Source organism: Linderina pennispora (genome assembly GCF_002104995.1).
Source record: "Linderina pennispora strain ATCC 12442 chromosome Unknown DL89scaffold_13, whole genome shotgun sequence".
NCBI classification, from domain to species: Eukaryota; Fungi; Kickxellomycota; class Kickxellomycetes; order Kickxellales; family Kickxellaceae; genus Linderina; species Linderina pennispora.
This window is the reverse complement of record NW_024468261.1, coordinates 162,397-186,471: the sequence shown is the minus strand read 5'-3', so window position 1 is coordinate 186,471 and position 24,075 is coordinate 162,397. Positions and strand designations below refer to the sequence as shown.

The 24,075-nt window shown below is 55.2% G+C and overlaps 9 protein-coding genes across 9 annotated transcripts; 6 read left to right on the top strand and 3 right to left on the bottom strand.

The window, feature by feature from the left end:
- Positions 1-433: 433 nt before the first annotated feature.
- Positions 434-3,575, bottom strand: DL89DRAFT_324482 (DNA replication factor C, large subunit; the record flags this gene model as incomplete). The annotated part of the gene is made up of 8 exons (XM_040891455.1): positions 3,472-3,575; positions 3,101-3,374; positions 3,016-3,063; positions 2,893-2,975; positions 2,448-2,861; positions 2,305-2,413; positions 1,366-2,273; positions 434-1,319 (listed from the first exon to the last, which is right to left on the bottom strand). Exons 1-8 carry the CDS (start codon positions 3,489-3,491, stop codon positions 434-436), a joined length of 2,742 nt encoding a protein of 913 aa, XP_040741012.1. The 5' UTR covers positions 3,492-3,575.
- A 238-nt stretch (positions 3,576-3,813) lies between these two features.
- Positions 3,814-5,604, top strand: DL89DRAFT_269528 (uncharacterized protein). Its single transcript, XM_040888335.1, has 2 exons — positions 3,814-4,970; positions 5,002-5,604. The coding sequence occupies exons 1-2, from the start codon at positions 3,837-3,839 to the stop codon at positions 5,587-5,589; spliced, it is 1,722 nt and encodes a 573-aa protein (XP_040741011.1). The 5' UTR covers positions 3,814-3,836; the 3' UTR covers positions 5,590-5,604.
- A 3,102-nt stretch (positions 5,605-8,706) lies between these two features.
- Positions 8,707-11,819, top strand: DL89DRAFT_275662 (calcium-translocating P-type ATPase; the record flags this gene model as incomplete). Its single annotated transcript, XM_040889334.1, is given in 8 exon segments — positions 8,707-8,930; positions 9,017-9,809; positions 9,829-10,401; positions 10,439-10,630; positions 10,650-10,970; positions 10,990-11,169; positions 11,238-11,501; positions 11,556-11,819. 8 exon segments carry the CDS (start codon positions 8,707-8,709, stop codon positions 11,817-11,819), a joined length of 2,811 nt encoding a protein of 936 aa, XP_040741010.1.
- A 2,570-nt stretch (positions 11,820-14,389) lies between these two features.
- On the top strand, positions 14,390-15,723 carry DL89DRAFT_269526 (uncharacterized protein). Its single transcript, XM_040888334.1, has 6 exons — positions 14,390-14,573; positions 14,614-14,675; positions 14,698-14,716; positions 14,739-15,011; positions 15,065-15,362; positions 15,391-15,723. The coding sequence occupies exons 1-6, from the start codon at positions 14,484-14,486 to the stop codon at positions 15,447-15,449; spliced, it is 801 nt and encodes a 266-aa protein (XP_040741009.1). The 5' UTR covers positions 14,390-14,483; the 3' UTR covers positions 15,450-15,723.
- A 1,207-nt stretch (positions 15,724-16,930) lies between these two features.
- DL89DRAFT_215898 (cyclin-like protein) lies at positions 16,931-17,605 on the top strand (the record flags this gene model as incomplete). Its single annotated transcript, XM_040884297.1, has 1 exon — positions 16,931-17,605. A coding segment is annotated over one exon (675 nt), but the record flags the coding sequence as incomplete, so codon positions are not given.
- Positions 17,606-18,090: 485 nt separating this feature from the next.
- On the bottom strand, positions 18,091-19,670 carry DL89DRAFT_269525 (phenylalanyl-tRNA synthetase). Its single transcript, XM_040888333.1, has one exon. It carries the CDS (start codon positions 19,641-19,643, stop codon positions 18,147-18,149), a length of 1,497 nt encoding a protein of 498 aa, XP_040741007.1. The 5' UTR covers positions 19,644-19,670; the 3' UTR covers positions 18,091-18,146.
- A 537-nt stretch (positions 19,671-20,207) lies between these two features.
- DL89DRAFT_259621 (cysteine proteinase) lies at positions 20,208-21,714 on the top strand (the record flags this gene model as incomplete). The annotated part of the gene is made up of 3 exons (XM_040885707.1): positions 20,208-20,285; positions 20,325-20,651; positions 20,725-21,714. 3 exons carry the CDS (start codon positions 20,208-20,210, stop codon positions 21,712-21,714), a joined length of 1,395 nt encoding a protein of 464 aa, XP_040741006.1.
- A 285-nt stretch (positions 21,715-21,999) lies between these two features.
- DL89DRAFT_226013 (proteasome-domain-containing protein) lies at positions 22,000-22,722 on the top strand (the record flags this gene model as incomplete). The annotated part of the gene is made up of 1 exon (XM_040884787.1): positions 22,000-22,722. The coding sequence occupies one exon, from the start codon at positions 22,000-22,002 to the stop codon at positions 22,720-22,722; it is 723 nt and encodes a 240-aa protein (XP_040741005.1).
- A 90-nt stretch (positions 22,723-22,812) lies between these two features.
- On the bottom strand, positions 22,813-23,651 carry DL89DRAFT_269522 (GrpE nucleotide exchange factor). The gene has a single exon (XM_040888332.1). The coding sequence runs from the start codon at positions 23,525-23,527 to the stop codon at positions 22,895-22,897; it is 633 nt and encodes a 210-aa protein (XP_040741004.1). The 5' UTR covers positions 23,528-23,651; the 3' UTR covers positions 22,813-22,894.
- Between the last annotated feature and the right edge of the window lie 424 nt (positions 23,652-24,075).

Genomic DNA, 24,075 nt, shown 5'->3' with positions numbered 1-24,075 from the left:
CAGAAAACGAGAGGATATCCGATTCGTGAAGAAAGAGAGTGGGTGTCGTAAATCAAGGGGAAAGGTAGGAAACCACACGAGAGTTTTGCTACGCTGGTGTCGAAAAAAGAGAGCTGAATTTAATTGAAATAGAGAAACCACAAAGAAGAACAAGAGGCAGGGAACCCGGTCCACCATTCCTCGCTCCTTTCTGGGGTCAAGCACAAAACGCGTGCGGTTGGCACTGGCGCTGGTGCGGACAAAAAAAAGTAGGCGACTTGCCTTTCTCCGACCAAAAAACCTGCGGTTCTTGGCCGATTTGGGAACCGCGCCTAGCCGACAATCGCCGAGTCCGTCAATAGCAGCGTGTCGCCGACAGGGTTGCAGAGACGCTAAAATTAAAAATGCGACAAAGTGCGACAAGCATGCTTCAACTATCTAGTCAGCGCTACGTTCACTTCCGGGCCTTGGACTTGGCCGGTGTCTTTCTCTTGGACGACGACGCCTTGCTCGCAGCCGGCGCCTTTCTCTTTCCCTTGGCCTTGGCCGGCTTGATCAGCTTGTCGTTAGCCACATCCTCGTCGCTGCCGCTGTCGTCTTCGTCGTCATCAACCTCCACCATATCATCGTCGACAATGCCCTCGTCGTCAGGCTTGATGGCGGCTGCTGATGCTGCAGCCCGGGCTGCCGACGCTCCTGCATGCGACTGGAACGCGATCGGGTGCGATCTCTTGTTGTACTCGCGCGTAAACGACGACTTCACCGGCGCCGGGATTTGCTTCAGGATTGCGGTGCCGTGGAGGTGCAGCTCCAGCATGCTGTCCCAGTTGTCCTTGTTCAGATAGTAGTGGTCCATGATCTCAATAACCGCATCGGCGCCGTCGATGTGCTTGTCAATCAATGGCTGCGTCAGCTCTGGCACCATGGCCGGGATGTACGACTTGCGGATCTCGGTCTTGTCGACAGACACACGCAGCCGCATGTTGCCCTGGATCTCGCGCAGCAGGCGCGCTGTCTTGGCGCCCTTCGAGTTCTGACCAAGCCAGCCGGGGAACCTGTACATGCCGTTGTGAGACCCGCGCATATGGTACGCCGGCCCCACACATGACATCACAGAATGCAGCGGCATCAGGCCCCACTGCTGCGATCCCCGGATCTTGCTGTCGACGACATCCGCCTGCGAGATGTAGTCAGATGCCTCAGCCAGGCAGTCTAGCGTACTCAGGTCAAGCTCCTTCTGCGACTTGGAGCCAGTGCGCGCAGTGTTTGGCGTGTTGTCAATGTAGTTCTCCTGGACAAACAGCGGGGTGATCGAAAAGTCGTTGGTAATACAGGTCGATCTTGTCGGCAAACGACATGTTCATGTTCTCACCGCCGTTGAGATACTTGCCAATGATGTCGAACGGGCCGACAGCCACTTCCTTCTTGTTCATGGCTGCGTACGCCTTGCCGTCGAGGTACGACATGGACGAGCTCTTGAGCGCGTAGCTCGACAGCAGGTTGATGATCTGGCGGATGTCGTTCTGCGTCGACGCCACCAGCTGCTGCAGCGCGTTATCCTCAACCTGCAGATTCTCCCTCTTGGCAATGGCCTTCATCCGCCCTTGCATCTGCGCCGCTGACGGCCGCCGGAACTTCATGTCATTGCAGTAGTTGGCCAGCGTGCGCACCTTGGGTGAGCTGCGGTCGTTGCAGATGCAAATGATGGGGACCTTGGTGCGCTTGATGAGCTGGATCAGCTCGGCGTTGCCGCCACGGTCACCGCCCGACATGCCATCAACCTCGTCCATGATGATGACCAGCTTCTTCCTGCCGCTTTGTCCGGCTGCCTTCTTGTCCGCCGGGTTCAGCTCATCATTGTCGTGCTCGAGCTTGCTCAGCGCATGCTGGTCGAACTCGCGGATGCTGCGGTTGCCGATCGCTGGGCCTAGGGCCTCCTGCAGGGATTTCTTGTTGCGCTGCTCCGAGGCGTTGAGCTCAAGCACGTCGAATCCGGCTATCTTCGACGCCAGATGGGCGACGGTGGTCTTGCCGATTCCGGGCGGCCCAGAGATCAGGACAGCGCGAGGATCAGTGATATACCCCTCGGCCCATTTTCCAAGCCACTTGATGAGTTCCTGCGCCTGCGTCTTGTGGCCACACAGGTCATCCAGGCTCTTGGGCTTGTACTTGTCTGTCCACAGCTCCGAGTTTGCTGGAGTCCTGGCCACACCCGGCACAGGAAGGCTGCAGGTAATGCGCTCCTTGCCCTTGCTAGCACTGCTGCTTGCTCCCCTGCCTGCAGGCGCACTTGGCTTCGGTTTCTCAGCCGGTCTTGGTGCCCACGCCAGGCTCAGTCTTCACATTAGGCTCATCAGCCATATCGATGGCCTCTGGCTCGCTGAAGCTGGTCTCAGACTTTACGGCGGGCGCATGGTCCATCCGCTGCGGCAGGCTTACCCGCAGTCTTTGCAGCATCAGGGTTTGACGCACGGATCAGCTCCAGCACATCGTCCTCACTCAGGCACCACGTCTTGAACACCTTGGCCTTCTCGACTTTGCTTGGCCCTGGCTCCTCACCAACAACCAGGTAGCTGGTCTTACTGCTGACATTCTTGGTCACACGTCCGCCGTAGCTCTTGATCAAATCCTCCATCTCCTCGCGGCTCAGCGACTCAAGGTTGCCAGTGACCACAAACGTCATTCCCTCAAAGCACCCTGGCCGACCCGCAGGGACCTCCTTCGAGCCCGGGTTCAGCGCGGCATTACCAGCCTTCATCTTGGAGTAGTTGAAGGTCTTCTTGCTCAGAGTCGGCATATCGCTGGCCGGGAACCCAATAACCTTCTCTTCATCGACCTCCATCTCATCCTCATCGGCACTAGTCGGAGTGTCCGCCAGCTGCCTCCTCCTCCTCATCCTGTGTCTGCCTTGACTCGCGAACCATCTCAAGAAGGCTGTCCAAGTACAGCACTGGTGTGCCCACGGCCTTAGCCTTGTTGACCTTGGTGGCGCCGGGCTCGGTACCAACAATCCAAAAACGACGTCCTCTTGCTCACCGAACCAACAACCTGTCCGCCGTACCGCTTGATTAGGTCCTCTGCATCCTCGCGCGACTAAGCCTGGCAGGTTACCGGTGATTACAAACTTTTTGCCCTCCAGACAGTTGGGGGCTCCTTCGGGGATCTGAAGCGACGGGTCGGTGGGGTTTGACCCTGTGAGACGACCATGGGCAGCAGCACTGCGCACTTCCTTCTGGGAGCGCTTCGGCACATAGCCGAGCTCATGTGCGTCGTGGACGGAGACGCTGGAGCCCGCAGAGGTGCTGGGCTTGCTGATCTTGCGCGCCTTCGAGGGTCCGCTAGTTTCCTGGAAAAAGCCCGCAGGGTCAACCTCGTCGTCATATCGCGACGAGTCCCTACGCTTCGTACCTCTAGACAGCCGAAAGTGCAGTTTTAGAACAAAGGGAGTTTGCACGATGTCGCCCGCACGCCACATTCCAAATGCATTATTACCTTGACGAATTGGGCGCCATTCCTCTGGAGTCGTCGAAATACAGTATTGGCTTGGTTGAATTTAAGCAGGAAGGAAAAGAATAGAGCAGAAAAAGACGTGCCAGAGGCAGAGAAGGAGTGAGGGAAAGCGCTGGCAGCATTAAAGCCGCGACGACGCGTAGGGCACCCGACGCGAGTGGGCTGCGCATTCACCAGATCCGAGATTTAATCGGCATCTGGATTTAATGAAATCAAGCAGCTGATGAGATTTTTACCAGGCGATTTCTTGATGCCACGCTTTACGATAATGCGCAAACCGTCCGATCCTGCACTCTTGGCTGCTTCTTTCGACAGCATATATCTTTTTTTTTTTGTTAGCGCACATAATGGCTACTGGGTCCACGATTGCTGGAAGGGCTTGGCGGTTGAGCCGCACCACGGGATTCCAGACACTGGCTCGGCGGGGCTATGCGGCATCAGCAGCAGCATCATCAGCATCAGCAAAGACCACGGCCACAAGCAAGGCCAAGCGCAAGCACCTGGTGTTCAACAACCGCACTGGCCCTTCCCTGCAGCACTTTTTGGCGCAGTCGCTGCCTGACCAGCAAGCCGATCTCTCCAAAGCCACACCCGAGGATCTGCCGTACCTGCCGGTGCAAGACTGGGGCGAAGGGCGCAAGTACTATGTCGAGGTGTATGGCTGCCAGATGAACGTCAACGATACAGAGATCCTCATGGCAGTGCTGAACAAGGCCGGGTACCACCGCACGCACTCGCTAGACGACGCCGATGTGATATTCCTGATGACCTGCGCCATCCGCGAAAAGGCCGAGGACCGGATCTGGAGCCGGCTGTCGCATTTGAAATCGCTAAAGACAAAGTCGCGGCCGGACCGTGCGCCCATGGTCGGTGTGCTCGGGTGCATGGCTGAGCGCCTGAAGGAGAAGCTTCTGGAGTCCGACAAGCTTGTTGATGTGGTCTGCGGCCCCGACGGCTACCGGTCCCTCCCGCGCCTCCTGTCGCTGCGGGCAATGTCGGCGGACGGCGTCGCCAATGTAATGCTGTCGGCGGACGAGACATACGCGGATATCACTCCGGTGCGCCTAGACGAGAACAAAATCAGCGTGCATTTGAGCGTTATGCGTGGATGCAACAACATGTGCAGCTTCTGCATCGTACCGTTTACGCGCGGCAACGAGCGCAGCCGCAACATCGACTCGATTGTCGAGGAGGTCAAGACCCTCAGCAGCCAGGGCATCCGCGAGGTCACGCTGCTGGGCCAGAACGTAAATTCATACCGGGACACGAGCGAGAGCACAGAGTTTGAGACCGAGGGGTTCGGCGCCGACCTGAGCCGCGGCTTCAAGACCATCTATAAGCGCAAGGAGGGCGGCAGGCGGTTTGCCGAGCTGCTGCATCGCGTTGCGCAGGTGGATCCTGAGATGCGCGTGCGGTTCACGTCGCCGCACCCGAAGGATTTCCCCGACGAGCTATTGCACGTAATCCGTGACAACCCGAATGTGTGTCCGCAACATCCACCTGCCGCTGCAGTCCGGCAGCACAGCATGTCTGGAGCGCATGCGGCGCGGATACTCCCGAGACGCCTTCATTGAGTTGGCAGCACACATCCGCAAGGTCATCCCCGATGTGACGTTCAGCACAGATGTGATTGCCGGGTTCTGCGGCGAGACGGAGCAAGAGCACAGAGACACAGTGTCGATGATGGAGACGATCAAGTTCGATGCGGCTTTTATGTTCGCGTACAGCATGCGTGAGCGCACCCACGCGCACCGCAAGTTCAAGGACGATGTTCCGGCCGACGTCAAGGGCAGGAGGCTACAGGAGATCATCGACATGTTCCACCGGCAGGCGCAGGCCAAGAACCAGCGGTATGTTGGAACCCAGGGGCTGGTGCTGTATGAGGGCCTGACCAAGAAGCACGGGCGGCCGTATGGCTCAGACGACTACGCGCACAAGGTGTTTTTGCAGATTCCCGATGGCATCGAGCCAAAGATCGGCGAGTACCTGAGAGTCGCCATTGACTCGGCAACGTCGGCATCGCTGACAGCAACGGTGGTCGAGAAGACAACGCTGGCACAGTACTACCAAAAGTATCCTCAGGCACGCAGTATCGAATAAAACCTCGAAAGCTGGATATCGCATTTCGCAGCAAAGCTGAAGTGTATATAATTTCTTGATTTTACAAGTGGTGCAGACGTAGGCACTCTTTGGCATGGTGACATGCCTGCTGTTGCAGAAAACGCATTTCAACTCAGCTCTCAACCCTTCATTCGTACACTAATTATGACCACACTCGAGGAATCGCTTGGCGACAAGGATGTCAAGCAGTACGCAGTGCAGCGCTTGGCCAAGCTGCTGCGTCATCCGGACGACCTCATTTACAGGGCCGACGATGTGCGGCGCAAACTAGCACAGGAAAAGTTCCTCATTGACGCACAGCTGAACACAGATGTGCGGCGGCAATTCGACGACGTGCAGGAGGGCCTGGAGCTCCTGTATTCTACAAAGGAGCAGATCACACGCGTAAAAACGGACATGCAAAAGGTCGACCAGCTCTGCCACGACGCGCAGAGCTACCTGACAAACTTTGACCGGATCCAGAAGATCTCGATGGTGAACCGGAACTTTGCGCGCACCGACGAGTTCTACCGGCAGTTCAGCGAGTTCCACGAGCAGTACACAAGCGTGCGGCACATGCTGACGGACGCGCAGACCAACTTTGACCAGGCCGACTTTAACCTTCCTGCGCCTGCACTACTCGCTGTACAAGCTCGAGGACTTCCGCAACCGCGCAATGGGGTTCTCGGGCGCCAGCGACGCCGATTCGCAGCAGACGCTGGCACAGATGTTTGGCAGCCTGGACGCGCTGGTAGCAGAGTTTGAGGAGTTCCTGTGGCACGTTGCCAAGCAACATGTTTGAGCTGGCGCTGCGTAACCGCACAAACATCATCGTCCAGCTGCTCAAGGTCATTGAGGTTGAGGAGGCAGCGGACCGCACGCAGGAGAGGGAGCGGGAAGGCGCAGGGCTGGCGCGGCGGCAGTCTCTACTGGGCAGCGCCAGCGTCAAGACGCTAGCGCAGGCGCCAAAGACCGACCGCAAGGTCAAGCAATACAAGAAGAAGCTGCTCAGCCTGATCCACACGTTTGTCAGCAAGCGCATCAACGAGTTCTTTGAGCAGGAGGTGCAGGACTTTGAGGGCATTTCCGAGGTCCACTGGCCTTGTCGTCGACGAGTTGACGTTTGTGTCTGAGGCTGTGGCGCCGGGCTTCCCCGCAAACTACTACATCTTTGACGTGTATGTGGAAGAGTACCACCAGGCGGTTGTGGCCAACACCAACCGGCTGGCGACGGGCGACCTTGACGGCGGCGCGATCCTGGTGCTGCTGCGGTGGGTGCGCGAGTACAGCTCTGCAATGCGGCCGCGACCTGGGCATTCCGCGCGAGCAGCTGAAGCCAGCGCTGCTGGAGGGCCGCGAGGACCAGCTGGCGCAGGAATACCTGGACCTGGTGCGCAACAAGGTGCGTGAATGGGTGGTCAATCTGATGCGCTCCGAGACCTCGACGTTCATCAACCGGCAGGACGCGCCGCACATTTCGGACGCCGGCACCTACGTGCTGGAGGGCTCGATCATTCCTGTTTGAGATTATAAACCAGCAGATTGCGCTGGTGGTGGAGTCGCAGCGCGCAAAGCTGCTATGCGACCTGATGGCCGAATGCAACAAGATCTTCCAGGACATGAGCAAGCAGTGGAAGGAGGTCATTGACGCCGAGAAGCAGAAGCAGATCAAGGACGAGAACGTCATCGAGGGCCTGGTCGACTACGCCATGGCGCTGGGCAACGACAGCCTGCGCTGCGTCGAGCAGGCAGAGACCATCCGCGAGGAGGTCGGCAGCACACTGGGGCGCGCGCACCAGGAGCGCTTCCGCAGCGAGCTCTCCCAGACCAATGGACATTTTCATGGACATTGCCGAGGCGGCCACGGGCGCGCTGGCCGACATCATTTTCAACGACCTGCAGAGCGTGACCACGGCGTTCTACACGGCCGACTGGTACCACGAGGACATGGTGCAGCTGGTGATTGAGACGTTTGTCGACTACGACGTCGACCTGCGCGACCGCATGGACCCGTATCTGTACGAGCGCCTGATGCAGGACCTATTGTCGCGGCTGGCGCTCGGCTACGTCGACGCCGTGTCGTTCAAGGTGCGGTTCTACAAGACACGCACCACCGAGCGGCTCAAGCACGAGACGGCGCAGCTGGCAAAGTACTTCCGCACGCGCATCGACCCCGAGGCGGTGACGCGCACCCTGGACATTGTCAATGTGGTGCAGTCGATGATCGAGTCGGCGCCGGCCATGTTCTTCCTGGAGTTCTTTTCGTTCAAGAAGCAGTATCCGGATCTGCCGCTGGCCCTGGTGGAGGACATTCTGTCCAAGCGCGACGATCTCGACAAGGCGCAGATGCGCAGCATTGTCGACTCCTTGCGGCAGAAGACCAAGGGCGACACGGGCTCGTCGCTGGCCAAGCAGCGGACCCTGTTCTCAAAGCTCACCCACTACTCGCCGCTGGGCGGAGCCCAGAAAAGTAGCGGCTTTTTGTGAGCTACCCAAAAGACGTAATTACGCGTGTGCCCTAGAACAGCCCATGTCCGTGATGCGTGCAGTTCTCGTCCCCGAAACGCCGATCTTTGCTTCTTTTTTTGGTCACAATCAGCAGTTTTTTTCTTTTTTGCAAGTCTTCTGTTACGAATCTTCGATTGGGTGCGCCCCCGCATCCCGCATCTGCATCAAATTCCCTCATGCTTGGCCTTTTGGTCGTTTTGTGGTTCGCCCACAAGACTAGGGCAACCTGTCGCCGCCCACCCGAAATTCGCCCTTTCTGTTTCCCAACCTCCATTGTTTCCCCCCTACCCGAGCACTTTACGACAAAGCACCCCTCTTACGACGAACAAGACAGTGTGTACAACCACACACACACTCTCCCCCCCTTATATAACGACATACTGGGACCTCTTGTCCCCACCCCCTAACCGCTATTTTTCTTTTCACGACACTTTTCTTATTCTCCAACACTTTTATCTCCATCGTCTCTCTGCCTATTTAACTGAAAATGGCACCCGTAGAGAGAAACGAGCGTTCACCGCTGCTGCCCACGCAGCAAGTGGAACGGAACCGGCGCCTATCAACACCAGCTCAGGTGCATTTGGCGTGTCTCCCGAGCAGCTGACGGCCATGCTTGACCCCAAGGACATCGAGAAGCTGAAGCAGCTGGGCGGAGCCGAGCAGGTGTGCAAGCACCTCCTGGTGGACCCCGCTGTGGGCCTCCGGCAGCGTGAGCAGGTCGACACCGACGGCCTACGCCAGTCCGAGCCGTTCCAGGCCCGGCGCGCGGTGTTTGGGCGCAACGAGCTGCCCGAGGCTGAGACAACGACGTTCCTGCAGCTGCTGTTTGACGCGTACAACTGACCGCACCCTTATTCTGCTGACCATTGCGTCGGTGGTGTCGACTGCTTGTCGGCATCTACGACGACATGTGGGGCAGCCACAAGAACGACGAGGTCAAGGTGGGATGGGTCGAGGGAGCAGCGATTTTCCTGGCGGTGCTGGTTGTGTGCTTCACCAACGCCATCAACGACTACCAGAAGGAGAAGCAGTTCCGCAAGCTCAACGCCAAGAAGGAGGACCGGACGGTCAAGGCGCTGCGTGACGGAAATGAGGTAGAAATCGGCGTGCAGGAAATCAACGTCGGTGACATTCTGCTGATTGAGCCTGGAGACATTGTGCCTGTCGATGGCGTGTATCTGAGCGGCCACCGCATGAAGTGCGACGAGTCGAGCGCTACCGGCGAATCTGACGCAATCAAGAAGGGCACCATGGACGAGTGCCTCGACCCGTTCATCCTCAGCGGCGCCAAGGTCCTGGAGGGCGTCGGCAAGATGGTTGTTGTGGCTGTCGGCACCCGCTCGTTCTATGGCAAGATTATGATGGCCATGCGCAACGGCCAGAGCTCCGAGACCCCGCTGCAGCGCAAGCTCGACGTGCTCGCCGAGCAGATCGCAAAGTACGGTATGTCGGCTGCCACGCTGCTGCTGATTACGCTGGTTGTCAAGTACCTTGTCCAGTGCGCCCTCGCCCCCGAGTTCCCGCCTGCCAGCATCATGTTCTCGCACTTTGTCTCCATCGTCATCGAGGCCATCACCGTCGTCGTTGTCGCTGTGCCCGAGGGCCTGCCCATGGCTGTCACCATTGCGCTCGCCTATGCCACCACCAAGATGCTCAAGGACGGCAACCTGGTCCGCCAGCTGTCGGCCTGCGAGACCATGGGTGGAGCCACCGTTGTGATGCACTGATAAGACCGGAACGCTGACCCAGAATCCGCATGACCTGTGGTCCGTGCCTTCATTGCCTGGCAACGAGCTGACGTCGCTGCCGGGCGTTGCTGCCTTCTTCAAGGGTCTGCCCCAGGGCACCAAGGAGCTGCTGATGCAGGGTATTGCCGTCAACTCCACCGCCTTCGAGGGTCCCGACGAGTCGGGCCACATCGAGTTCATTGGCTCCAAGTCCGAGTGCGCCCTGCTGGGCTTTGCCAAGACATGCGGCCAGGACTACCGCTCGGTCCGCGCTGACAACAAGCCCGCCCGCGTGTATCCGTTCTCGTCCGAGAAGAAGACCATGACCACCATCATCCCGCTTGCCAACGGCCAGTTCCGCGTCCACGCCAAGGGCGCCTCGGAGATTGTCCTGCGCGCATGCTCCAAGTATGTCGACGAGAACGGAGATATGCATCCGCTCGACCAGGCGGCCCGCAACCAGGCCCTGCGCAACATCTCGATGATGGCCAACCATGCCCTGCGTACCTTTGCCCTGGCCTTTAAGGACATTTCCGACGACGAGCACCAGCACGTGCAGCGACGAGGACGCGCCGCTGTCCGACCTCATCTGGATCGGTGTCATGGGCATCCAGGACCCGCTGCGCCCAGGTGTCCGTCAGGCCGTCGCTGACTGCCACAAGGCCGGCGTCATTGTCCGCATGATCACTGGTGATAACATCGAGACTGCACGTGCCATTGCCCGCGATGCTGGCATCCTGACCAAGGGCGGCAAGGCCATCACCGGCCCGCAATGGCGCCAGCTGAGCCCCGAGGAGCAGCACGCTGTGCTCCCCCGTCCTGCAGGTCATGGCGCGCTCGTCGCCCCTCGACAAGCAGATTATGGTTGAGCGCCTGCAGGAGCGCAACGAGGTCGTGGCTATGACTGGTGACGGCACCAACGACTCGCCAGCGCTCAAGCTCGCCGACGTCGGCTTCTCGATGGGCATTGCCGGTACTGAGGTGGCCAAGGAAGCCTCCGATATCATCCTGATGGACGACGACTTCAAGTCGATTGTCAAGGCGCTGCGCTGGGGCCGTGCGGTCAACGACAGCGTGCGCAAGTTCCTGCAGTTCCAGCTCACCGTCAACATCACTGCTGTGTTCCTGACCTTCATCTCGATCCGTGTTCAGCGCCGACGGCCAGTCAGCCCTGACGGCCGTGCAGCTGCTCTGGGTCAACCTGATCATGGACACCCTGGCTGCCCTGGCCCTGGCCACTGAGGGCCCGACAGACGAGGTTCTGGACCGCCCGCCACAGCAGCGCAACTCGGCCCTGATCACCTTCGAGATGTGGCGCATGATCATCGGCCAGGCTATCTTCCAGGTCGCCATCAACCTGCTGCTGCTGAACTACGGCCACGAGATCTTCCATCCTCAAGTACACCGACGCAGGGCCTGGCGCAGCTGCGCACCATGGTCTTCAACTCGTTCGTGTTCCTGCAGGTCTTCAACCAGGTCAACTGCCGCCGCATTCAGCCCCACGAGTTCAACGTCTTTGCCAACATCCACAACGACACTGGCTTCCTGCTCGTTCAGGTCGTCGTCATTGGCGTCCAGTGGCTGATTGTCGAATTCGGTGGCATCGCCTTCTCCACCACCTCGCTGTCTGCTGAGCAGTGGCTCGGAACCCTGTTCATTGGCGTCCTGTCGCTGCCCGTCGGCTTCTTCCTGCGCACCCTGCCTGACTTTAGCGCCTGCTTCGGTCTCGAGAGCGCCGAGTCCCCCGCCCAGCAGCACCTGCCCGAGGTCTCGACCACCCGCATGCGCGTCGAGTCCTCGATCCGCGATGTCCAGCGGGCCGTCAGGTTCTTTGGCGCCATCCGCCACTCGCAGCAGCAGCGCAAGGGACAGAACGAGGATGGCGTGAATTTCCTCCCCGACCTGCCCTCGCTGGGCCGCTCGTCCACCCTGCCGACCGAGGGCAACACTCCGTTCATCACCCAGCCTGTGAGCACCAGCAGCTCGTGGACCTAGAGTGCGTACCGCTATCCATACTCCGGGGAACAGCAGCAAGGATAAGGATCTGGAAGACTAAGCTACGTACCATTCAGTGTGGATTCCCTTTCTCCCAAACATTCCCTCGTCTTACCTCTTTTAAAGTCGTTCTTTCTTTCGGTTCTAAGCCGAGCAAAAAAGTTCCATTGAACTCGTCCATGTTTCCGACATGTATGTCGCAAGTGGTTCAGGCAGCTGCAATGGAATATGCTGTCGAATCGCCTGAGGACAACAGCAAGCTTGTGCACTGGGCTATGGATGCTGCCAAATACCTTCATGATAAGCACACTCAGGCGCCTCAACGGACGTGCACACTGAGTTTGCATTTTGGTTGTACAAGAACGAGACATACCCTAAGGGGATATTTGAATCTGCAGGCTTTGAACGTCCAGCCAGCTGTTCCAGCTGCAATGCCAGCCAGTACCACTGCACCTACATGTGCATTCTTTTTGCAGGAATTGAACGCGGCTGTGACATGTACACATGGCATACTGGATACTCTATGCATGTTTATGTCCTGTCTAGGAGCTGCCCCAGCTAATATCCTCGTAGTGCTCAAGGCACGATATGGCGTCTGAGGAATTACTCTGCTCATGCTGTGGCGGCTTGGATGTCTGCTGTTCGTCCTGTGGACTGCTTGTACATTTGTATCATCCTGCTGTCTACATTTCCTACCCAGAGATAGCCATTGGTTTCTTTGATACTGATCATGCTGTAGGACCAATGGGTTTCTCCACATCGTCTGCAATAACCTATTGATCAATTACCAACAGAGGTGCTAGCTGAGGATGTCAGAATAGATGGGGTAGTCTTCTTGCGCAAGTGCTGACTGTGCCGACATGGAGATAAGTGTACTGGGGTCTGGTGGGGTAGAATTGATACGAATCATCAGTGAACGAAAATGTGACGAGACCATGTTTAGCCGCTGGCTTTTGGAGAATATTTGAAGGATGCAAACATGCCGTTGCATTTATACCAAAAAGCCATCTGCCAGATATTTTGCCTGGTCTATTGCGAATGTCGATCACTGGTTGTTCTGAGGGTCCTCTGGTGTAAAAGACGCTGCACAATAAACGAGCATGCCTTTCAAAGGTTTGGACTGTGGATTCCAATAATGAACCTGAGGTCCTTTGTACAGAATGATATGCCAAATATGGCATCTGCTTGCCAGAAACAAGTACGAGTATGGTTAATATCCTTTCTAGTGTCCATTTCTGAGGCATATTCTTTTGGCTCCAGATTACTGTTGAGACAACGCACTCATTAGAACTCTTTAGACGCTGGTAACAGCAATAGGACTGATAGAACAACAGTATCTATCCTACCCGTACTATGCCTCGTCACCCCCTCTACTATCCACAGATTCAGACTGGCCCGTATACCAGTATGGATGGACACTGTTAGGACCCACACCAGTCTAGAGCCATCAGAGAAGCCGATATCCCTATCGTCCAGAGAAGAATATGCTGCATTGGACTGCACTCGGAGTGAGGTTCCATTTCCTTTGGCTTTAGCAAAGGAAGCACACATAGACTGCATTCACTTATCGGAATCCTTTGGCGAGTAGAAGCTGCCCAGAATCAGCTGCCTTGGTTGACTGCTACTAGCAGGATGGATTATCTATATACCTCCTGGAAATCCCTCACATGTGGTAGCTACTATGGTGCACAGTCATCGGTCTATGACACTTTGCTAATCACCAAAGCATCCTGTAGAGCTACTTTTCGCAATATTCGGCAACGTCATGGTGTGTTCGGCAACAATACTGCTCCTGAACGACAAAATAGTCTACAGTTAGCTCTCATCCGCTATGAAGTCTTACAGTATTTCTGCTGGTGATGTTGCATCACCAAAAGAAAAATTAAATGTGAAGGCTTTTCACAGGCAGATCCTGGACATCCTCCATGGCCTGCGGGATAGTATGTCGCTTTCGTATTAGGACATTGGCTTGTTCTTGAGCAAGTTGATCCCTGTTGTTGCAACGATTAGTAATTTGCTGCCATCTGCAGAATCACACCATTGGCACATGGCTCATTTTGTCAGGTCTAGAAAGCAAGTAGGGATGCTAGAAACCAGATGGCAACACGCTATTTATTCAAGTACTGGTATTTCACAATAGTATTCTACCAACCTTCAAACTATATGCAAAAAGCGCCAACATTGAATTTGCAATACCTGCACCATGTAAGTAGTAGCTATTCTGTATTCAAACTCCACCCTTAACATCAGGGCGAGACAGGAAAATGGCCTGCTAGCCAAGTCTAGATGGACCAACATATCTTTTTGCAAAACTAGTGCTACGAAGAAGGAACAAAAGCCAACTAATCATGGAATTTCTTTCAAGATAATGTGTGGAAAGGAAAATATCCAAAATTGGAAAGAGGCGAATCGCCCATTCTGTGTTCAAACTAGTGTTTACCAGCGGGGATTGAGTTAGCTTTGTGTAAAGACATGGCCGATCATACACCCTTTACCACATGAGGATGTACCCAGGACAGCATATAAAAAGCAGACGCTGGCCATCGTTCTTACAACTATCTGCAAACCACCACCTGTTCCAGCACCTATCCCACCACACAGCATCGCTTTGTTATTTTTCTCGCACTATGATAAGCCATAGATTACTGCAATCATCAGAACAAAATGGACGAAGTTGATGACCAAAATAGCCTGATGTCCGTCCTGATACTCGACGGTTTTAATTTCAACGAAACAGATATCACTGAACAGAGGGTTATCACACTTGATGACATCAACGAACTGGGTAGCCGAGGATGATGAAAGAGGTAGTGCAGTGTATGGAGACAGCGCATATTCAGAGGACGAAGACATAGGGTCGTTCGATGGATGAAAGTAGTGATGCCACCCAGTATTATGTTTCAGGCGAGGATTACTGAGTCAGACCAGTCAGAGGAAGGATCGAACCAAGAGGGATATGAATATGATAGTGGTCGACTCCGCAGGCTAGCAGACTCCCTCTTGATTCACAACACGCAGCAATATTATTATTGCACCGCTCCGGAGCATAGATGGCTAAGCGATAGCGATTTGATGATAGACGGTGTTGTCGCTATTGTGACATGTCGCTGTTTTCATCCTGAGCATCGTAAAAGGCTGAAGGGAGAATTGAAGAAGATGAATCGGATATGCGAGACTGCTATATCAGAAATCGTCTGATGCCTGCCACTATGATGTCGACGCACTTCCAAGCGACTCCCACGTAGCCGCCAAATGTCAAACCTTGGGAGAGAGAGCAGCTTAGAAAATTAGGTGAAAAGGTGAAGATGCTGTATGAGTCTGCGTATGACGAAGCTCGCGCAATTTTCATGATGCAGAAATATCATGAAAATGAAGACTACTGCAAGTTTTGTCAGTACGTGGCCCGAGCGCTCCTTTCGCCGCTGCACTATAGGAATTTCCTGGATAGAGAGACAATACTCAGAGTGCATGTTCTAACTCGCAAGGAGATAGTGCTCGAGAAGGTCGGCTATACGGAATGTCTCTATTCCCAAGTGCATCAGCGTGTTTATAACTTGCATCCCAGCATAAGTGCATTCAAACCGAGACAATTCCAAGATAAGGAAGGTGCTTGAACCCCTCATACAGTAGCAAGGCTATATGCCAATTGACGCCCATCCCTGTTTTACAATAAAACTTGAAGGTGTTATTATGTTTGGGTCAGCTTGATTAAACCTCATATACCGCTTGACAACTAACTATCTGTGGCTCACATATCCGGTTTGGCATGCTTACAAACTGCGTTGTTAAGGCAGCTCTAACTACTGTTGCGGTGATGTGCTGACAAGCCAAACCAAACCGAATCAGTTGCAGATAGGCTCAGTCTGGCCTTTGTAGCGCCCCAGTGGTCCGCGTTCAATACTGGCAGGTAATGTTTTCTATATAATTCTTCAAACTCGACTCCCTGAGTATGAAAAGAAGGGAACCCACGGGCCTCCCGTTGAATTCCCTATCGAATATATATTCTCGTATTTTGATAACATTCTAACTGGTCTCCCACTACCGGTCTCAGCCCCTCTCTACAACATTAGAATGGCCAGCACTACCAAAAATATATACTTACAGATTTTGCTATGTACCTGGTATTTACAATAGTGGTCCATATGATAATTCCTTTAGTATAATTACCATGTACCTCATAGAATATGTCCACATTATGTATTCCTAGCCATCAGTACCATGTACCCGTTATCGGATTCGCACACCAGTAGTCCTCTGCTAGATTGCTACAGGCATAGCTGGTATCCTCAGCAACTTCCCTGGTACAACGCCTTCAATATATTTATCAAACTCTTCTCACACTCGAGGAGCCATGCAAATGGTTGTTGAGGGAGTTGAGCAAGTGGATCTATCAGCAGCTGTGTACATAGTAAAAGGTGTTCATTCGCCATTCTTCCTGAGGGAAAGGCTATGACAATAAGGTGTCGTATTGTGGTGTCTAGTGTGCTCAGCACCTTTTTGCACTTGCTCTTGTCTAATAGTAACATAACGCTTCTCTTCATAAATATTAATACTTTGTCCCAACACTAGGACTATCAATAACATCGGCAGTATGCATTATAGGTGCCATTAGAAAGACATTTATCTAGACGATATGACAAGCAATACCAGTTTTGGTATTAGTGCGCCTTGTTTCAATGCTGCTGCCAGAGCACCATTCCAACACTGACGAGAGCCTTGGCCACGGGTACCTGAGGAAGCATTGTGGCAGCCAAGGTCACCGAGTACAACGGGGCTCTTTGGAAAGGGAATTCACTCATGGCATTGGTCCGCTGGGGAATTCAGAGCACATGAAAAGTGCGGCTGCACTCAGGGGTAAGGGTCTGGGGTCGACAGCAGTGCGCTTTAGGCCCATGCTATCTTTTATTTGTTTTCTCTTTTTATTTTTATTTTTTCGCCATAACTGTACCCTGAAATGGGGAAGCGTAGTTTGCCCTGCAAGCCCACAACAATTCGGCTCAAAAGGGTGGGTACTTCTTTGTGTCATTACAGGCCTCCTCTCTGCTTTATAACTCTGACAATGTCTCGATTGTCCCTAAAGAACCCGCTGCTGACGCCCAGCCAGATTCTGCCAGTCGCCGTCGCAGAAGCGTGGGATGACGCGGGAGCTGGAGTCAGACATGCGCGCTTACGGGTGCCACCTGATCGAGTCCTCTGGGATAGTCCTACGGGTTCCTCAGGTTGTCATGGCCAGCGCACAGATCATGTTTCAAAGATTCTACTACTTGGCGTCATTCACAGAGTTCTCGTTGCGCAGCACCGTACTCGGCGCGTTGTTTTTGGCCTGCAAAGTCGAGGAGAATCCGCAGACTGTGCGCAATATCATCAATGTAGTCGATATTATTATCAAGCGCGACCGTGGGTACCCAGAGATCGTGACTGATGGATACGACAGCGAGTACTACGATCTGAAGAACGAGATGATTATTGGCGAAATGCAGGTGTTGCGCATGCTCGGGTTCAACGTACAGGTCGAACTGCCATACGGACTGCTGGTAAATTATATGCAAAGCCTCAATCTCAGTAGCCACCCTAGAGTCCCACAGCTAGCGTGGAACTACCTCAACGACCTTTTGAGAACGCCGATATACGTGTGCTTCCAGCCCGACACAATTGCCTGCGGCGCGATATACATGGCAGCATATGAATGTAATCTACAGCTTCCCATGTCGCCGCCATGGTGGATTATTTTCGATGCCAACGGCGAGGATGTGGTTCAGGTTGCAAAAACTATAAAGGCGCTGTACCAGCGCAGTTTGCCGCGTGTGATGCCGCTCACAGTAGATGAACTAAAAATCTGCATCCAAGGCACGCTGGAGCATCATGTGGCAGATATCAGGAAGCGGCGACACGAGCGACATGATGAGATGAGCCAGCCGCAGACAGATGTAGAGATTGCGAGCGCGAAGTCGCTGCCTAAGGAGATAGCAAAGAACACATATAGCAGCAGGAAACGGACAACACCGCCGCGGTCTCGCTCTCGGTCGCGATATGCGAAAAGGTACAGATCCCGGTCTAGATCCCGGTCCCGGTCTCGTTCGCGGTCTCGCCGTAGTCGGTCCAGGAGAAGACGATCGCCATCTTCACCACGGTATGGCAGCAGGGACTACAGCCGGGATGGGCATCGGAGCAGGGACCGCCGTAGAGCCCGAGAGTACGACAACGACAATGAGAATGGCTATAGATCGCGCCACCGCAATGAACGGCATGGGCGTGGCTACAACACGCAGCGTCGGCACTACTAAGTGAGTCTTTTATTAGCCTAGAATTGAGACACTCTGATTTTCCTTAGCGAAGCGTGATACCCAGGCGCTGGACCATCTGGCCTCTGACGCGCTCCTGGATCTCGTTGATTTCCTCATGCGTGACATTGCGGTCCATAGAGCAGTAGTTGATGCGGTAGCAGCGGCTGGATTTGCCAGTTTTCGGATGCGTGAACTCGTCGACAAGTTTGACACCCTCGGCCAGATCGCCAGCGATATCCCGAATCAGATCCATGAGGTCGTTCTCATGGAATTCGCCACCCTGAGGCAGCCAGAAGCTGACGTCCTTTGGGCACGGTGGATGCCGCGAGAACGACTTGAATGTGTTGATCTGGCCAGGCGCAAACTGGTCGGTGAAACGAGGGTCAGTGCTCCAGAACAGGCGAATGTCGGGCACGCCAAACAGCAGCATCGCCAGACGCTCGAGACCAAACCCGAATGCCCAGCCTACACGGTCGGTCATCCCAGCGTCACTCAGGATCTTCTGCTTCATGATGCCGCAGCCGCAGATCTCCAGCCACTCGCCTTGGAACAGCACCTCCATCTCCCAGCTGGGGCTAGTGAATGGGAAGGTCGCGTCGATCCAGCGCACTGGGAACTCAGTCTGCGTGTTGTCGGCATTGCCTGCAGTCCTTTTGGCGGCGACGGCTTTGGTCAGAATCTGCACAACCATGTTGTTCATTGTCTGCTTCATGTCCTCTACAAGGAAAGCGACCTCCTCGTCGGTATGCTCGGGCTGCTTTGGGTTTTCGCTACTAATAACGGTTGTGTCTGAGACCTGGGCCGCGGAGCTGGTCGAGGAATTGGGCGATGACGCAGCAGCTTTGATCTTTTGGATCTCAGCACGCGAGAACGTGCAGACGCCCTCCATCTGGTGGAACACCGGGTAGTGGCTGGCGTCAATCTCGTCGCGGCGATACACATCGGCAGCAACCAGGAACCTCTCGTTCATGGGCGCTGCGCTGCCATTCCTTGCATGGTCCAGCAGGCTCCTGTCACCTTTCTTTCCGGCCTTCAGCAGCTGGAGCTGGTGAGCCGATGTGTGCGTACGAAGCAGCATGTTTTCGTTAATGTAGTACGTGTCGGAGCGCGACCTGCCGATGTGGTCTTGGGCGAACCCCAGCGAGTCAAAGTTGTTGTACGTCGACACGTCCGGGGTAATCGCATCGTAGTGAGCAAAGGTCGGGAACTCCTTAAAGATCAGCTCCTTCAAGATCGCCAGCGGGTGCGCCGGCTGGTGCAGGAGATTGCGCCCAGTCTTGTCGAGAATCGTGGGCGTTACATTTGTCCAGTTGTCGGCAGCATAGGTGGATCCGAGGATCTGCAGTTTGCTGGGCTCGCTGGCGGCATTGCGTAGAGTGCGGGTGGTAGAGAGCGACGCGCGCTGGATCGAGAGCGAGGGTTTCGCGGGCTGAAAACGGGCATGGGCTACCACGCGTGACACGTAGGTTCTACCCGAATTCAGCATGCAACGCTGCAGCAGTCTGGCGCTGACTGCCTTTTGTCTGATCTGCGATAGCATGGGTGAAGCGGCTAATAGCGAAAGGAGGCTGCGAAGCTGAGAAGCAAGCAGCAGGCGCATGAGGCGAAAGGGCTGTGTGATTACGGCAAACTCGGCCTCCAAGCTCCGATAGAATCTTGATCACAATCACACCCCAATCATCGATCTCTAATCAATGCTGGGAGCCTTCTACAGCAGCCAGGTAGTGCCACTGTCGACGGAGCTCCCTCTCCCTTCGCAGCTACTACTATCGAGTATTTTCTGTTCATATATTTTGGAATAATGCAATTGGCGCTACCCGGGGTATTTGGCAATGGGCCGCGGAGCATGGTGCTAGCAGCATCGGTTAGTGCAGCGTCGCTGGTTGCCTGCGCGCTCATGCTGGCAGCAGCTAGCAGCGGACCAAAAGCACAGTCGCGCAAGGGCAAGGGCGACCGCAAGAAGCGGACCAAAGGCAGGTGCACCAGAGCCACTCCGGAAGAATGCACGTAGCGGTACATGCTAATGATATCGAGACTCTGTAGTGTACCTGCGCGGGCTATACAACCTGGGGAACACCTGCTTCCTTAATTCCACGCTACAGGTATGCCCAACCCCCTCTCCGCACATTCTCCTGGACAATCCAATTTCCAGGAAGCACTGGTGTCCTGCTACTGCGCCCTCGTGTGCGTTAACGAGATTTGCACACACCCTCTTTTGTAGTCGCTGGCGTCGCTGCGCGAGTTTGAGCTGTACCTAGACAACTGCCTGGAGTTTTTGGCCGAGGATGGCGTGGTGCGCAGTAATTCGGTTGATAAGGCGATATGCGCGCAGCTGAAGCTTGTGATGGATGAGCTTGCGCCTCAGCAGAGGCGGGTTAAGGCGCTTTCGCCACGAATGCTAATAAGCAGTTTGAGTCAGAAGGGCAGGTGGGTGTCGAGCATGGGAGAGCAGGACGCACAGGAGCTGTTTCAGATGATTTCGAGCACGCTGCAGTCGTCGAGGCGCGAGTCTGATGCATCCATATTCAACTCGGGATTCCTTACAAAGGTAAGAAAGGGCCTTGGTAGCTGTGTGTGGGCTCCCTTTGACATAGCTGTGGACTAACACCCGTGTCCTTTAGAGCGAGCCGATGAAGAGTAGCGTGATTTCGATACCCAGCAGCGACGGTAAATCAGAAGGGCCACGTACAGCAACTCCAGGGAGCCAGGTTGAGACGAGTTACTCGGGCAGCACAGCGACCTGCCGTATGCCGCCATTCTCCAATCCCTTGCTAGGCATGGCCGCCAGCCGCATCGCCTGTGTCAAGTGCGGATATACAGCAGCCATCCGGCATTTCACATTCGACAACCTGTCGCTAGCCGTGCCGAGGGCCAGCACGACTACCATTGAGGCGTGCCTGGGCATGTACACTGTAATTGACCGACTCGACGATTTCAAGTGCCGACACTGCACATTGACAGCGACCCTACACAAAATCAAACAAGATATTGCGCACCACCAAGCTGAGCTGGCAAACACGGAGAGCGAGTCGAAACGGGCAAAGCGGCACATTGCGGCTATCAGCAGGCTCAGCGACCAGCAGGACGAGGTCGCAAAGGCACTGGCGACTAACCCGGAGACCAACCTCAAGGGCATCGAGCTGGTGTCGCCGCCCCCTGGCGTGTCAACAAAGCAGACAATGATTGCACGGACGCCCAAGATCCTGGTTCTGCATCTGTCGAGATCGATATTCACGTCCAGTGGCGATATGATCAAGAACCCGGCACGTGTGCGGCTGCAGCTCCTGCTCGACATCTCGCCGTTCACAACCACGGGGCATATCAACACCAATGCATCAGCGCCGATTTCTGGCCCGCAGCCGCTGAGTGCTGCGTCGAAGGCGGAGGCCAAGCGCAACAACTGCCTGTACCGGCTGTCGGCCGTCGTAGTCCACGCTGGATCGCACCACTCGGGCCATTTTTATGCGTACCGACGGGTGGCAGGTGAAGACGAGAAGATGGAGGCGCCAGGAAAGTGGTTCTGTATATCAGACCATACCGTGGCGGCTGTGTCGCTCGACCATGTGCTGGCCTCTGGCGACGCCTACATGCTGTTCTATGAGCGCCTTTAGCTCTTCTTTTTTGAGCGCCCGCAGGCATCTGGCGTGCTAGTGCGTAGTCTCATTGGAATCACGTGGATTAGATTTTCGGCTGTGCCCAATGGCCGGCGGATTTGGGCTGGCCACGTAATTACCCTGTCTGCTTGCGCGTCCCGGCGTGTTTCCAGTATCCAAGCCCGTCCTGCTAATTCGCCAGCACCTTTTTCCTGCGCCCTCTTCTGCTCAGCTCTTCAATTTACATATCTTTGTTTTCTCCACCGCAATCAGAATTATAGCCAACACTTCAACATGGGTGACATGGACGCTTACAGCTTCTCGCTTACGACATTTGCGCCAAATGGTAAGCTTCTTCAGATTGAGCACGCGCTGGCAGCGGTCAGCAATGGCTCAACGAGCGTCGGCATCAAGGCAGCCAACGGCGTGGTGATCGCAACAGAGAAGAAGGCAGGGTCGTCGCTGATCGAGGTGTCGACGCTGGAGTATGTGGTCAAGGTCTGCGACACCATCGGCATGGTGTACTCTGGCATGGGCCCCGACTTCCGTGTCCTTGTGAACGCAGCGCGCAAGTCAGCGCAAAAGTACCGTCGGATCTACATGGAGGACCCGCCCGTGCGTATCCTGGTGAAGGAGCTGGCGAGCATCATGCAGGAGTTTACGCAGTCGGGAGGAGTGCGGCCGTTCGGCGTCTCGCTGCTGCTGGCGGGCGTGGACGAGCGCGGGCCGAGCCTGTACCAGGTGGACCCCTCGGGATCCTACTTCCCGTGGAAGGCGACGGCAATTGGCAAGAACATGATTAACGCCAAGACGTTCCTGGAGAAGCGGTTCAACGGCGACATGGAGCTTGAAGATGCTGTGCACACAGCAATTTTGACTCTGAAGGAGGGGTTCGAGGGCCAGATGACTGAGACGTCGATTGATGTCGGCATTATTGGCGGCCTTGGTGTCGAGGGTGGGGCAAAGCCGACGTTCCAGTGCCTGTCACCGGCCGAAATCAAGGACTACCTGTCCAACATTGTCTGATATGCTGGCGCGTGCAATGTTCTCTCCTGCTAGGCACGCCATCACTCTTCTCTTGGACAATTTTCTGAATACAAAATGCTTTTTTTTTTTCACAATAGCACTGAAGCGGCTTCTGCCGATACTGGTACGCAATTTATAGAGGGTGAGATCTAGAGTAGGAAGGACGCACGGCTTAGTTGCCGTTCGGATCGAGCACGACGCCAACCTGGGCAGGCCGGAGAACGCGGCCCTTGATGATGTATCCGCGCTTCTCGACGCTGAACACAGTGCCCGGCTCCTTGCCCGGCATGGGCACCTGGTACAGCGCATGACTGGTGTTCGGGTCATAGACCTTGTCGATCGGGTCAAACGACTCGACGCCGTGGCGCTCCAGGGTCTTGAGCAGGTTGCCCATGGTCATATCGACGCCCTCGAACAGGTCGTTGAGCGACTTGTGGTTGGTCTTGTCGGACAGGTGCTCCTTCGGCACGTGCTTCAGCGCCAGCTCCAGGATATCGACGGTATCCAGCAGGTCCTTTGCGAACTTCTGGATCGCAAACACCTTCATGTTGTCGAGCTCGGTTTTGCTGCGTGTGCGCAGGTTCTCGGTGTCTGCCAGCGACCGCAGGTACGCGTCCTTGAGCTCCTTGATCTTCGCGTCTTTCTCCTCCACCTGCTTCTGCAGCTTGGCAAACTCCTCGGCGCTCACCGCCTTAGCCTCTCCGGCCTTGGCCTCCTCAGCCTTGGGCGACGCCTCGTCTGCGGGCTTGTCGGAGTACTGGCGGCGCGCGAATGCGGCAGATCTGACGGCGGGAAGGCGGGTCATTACTGACGGCGACCGATAAACTTGGGACAGGGCAGTACGGAACATGATCTGTATATTTTTATGGCTGGCTTGTAGCTGAGAGTAATTACAAAAAGAAACGGCTGACTAGAGAAGAAGAAGAAGATAAAGATGAGCCAACTGTAGCAATCTGGCCCCTCTCACCCATTTAAGGGGCGTGCTGGATCGGTGGATGCTTACGCTCATTTTTCCATGACTGTAAAAGTTGACCCAAATCCACTCGGCTTTTCCTGTGATTGCTAAATCTGACAGCGACCAACGCGCAGAAACACACCCGCTGGTTTTCTACCACCATTCCCTTTATTTCAGCACATACATGTCTTCCCGTAGTCATTACAGAGATAGAAGCAGAGACAGGGGCAGGGGCAGAGATAGGTCCCGCGATCGGTCGCGCAGAGACCGTGCATATAGCCCACCACCGCTGGACAAAAACCAGGAAGACGGGCACTACCGGTCACGCTCTCCGCACTCGCATCGCAGCCGACGCCGGTCACCACTCCCACCTCCCCCCACATTCGACGACAGCCGGC

Coding starts and splice junctions, on each gene's coding strand:
- DL89DRAFT_269526 (XM_040888334.1), top strand. CDS start 14,484: ATGGACGAAGTTGATGACCAAAATAGCCTGATGTCCGTCCTGATACTC. Junction 15,012..15,064: donor AGACTGCTATATCAGAAATC/GTCTGATGCCTG, acceptor ACTCCCACGTAG/CCGCCAAATGTCAAACCTTG. Junction 15,363..15,390: donor CTATTCCCAAGTGCATCAGC/GTGTTTATAACT, acceptor TCCCAGCATAAG/TGCATTCAAACCGAGACAAT.
- DL89DRAFT_269525 (XM_040888333.1), bottom strand. CDS start 19,643: ATGCTATCGCAGATCAGACAAAAGGCAGTCAGCGCCAGACTGCTGCAG.
- DL89DRAFT_269522 (XM_040888332.1), bottom strand. CDS start 23,527: ATGACCCGCCTTCCCGCCGTCAGATCTGCCGCATTCGCGCGCCGCCAG.
- DL89DRAFT_269528 (XM_040888335.1), top strand. CDS start 3,837: ATGGCTACTGGGTCCACGATTGCTGGAAGGGCTTGGCGGTTGAGCCGC. Junction 4,971..5,001: donor TAATCCGTGACAACCCGAAT/GTGTGTCCGCAA, acceptor CTGCCGCTGCAG/TCCGGCAGCACAGCATGTCT.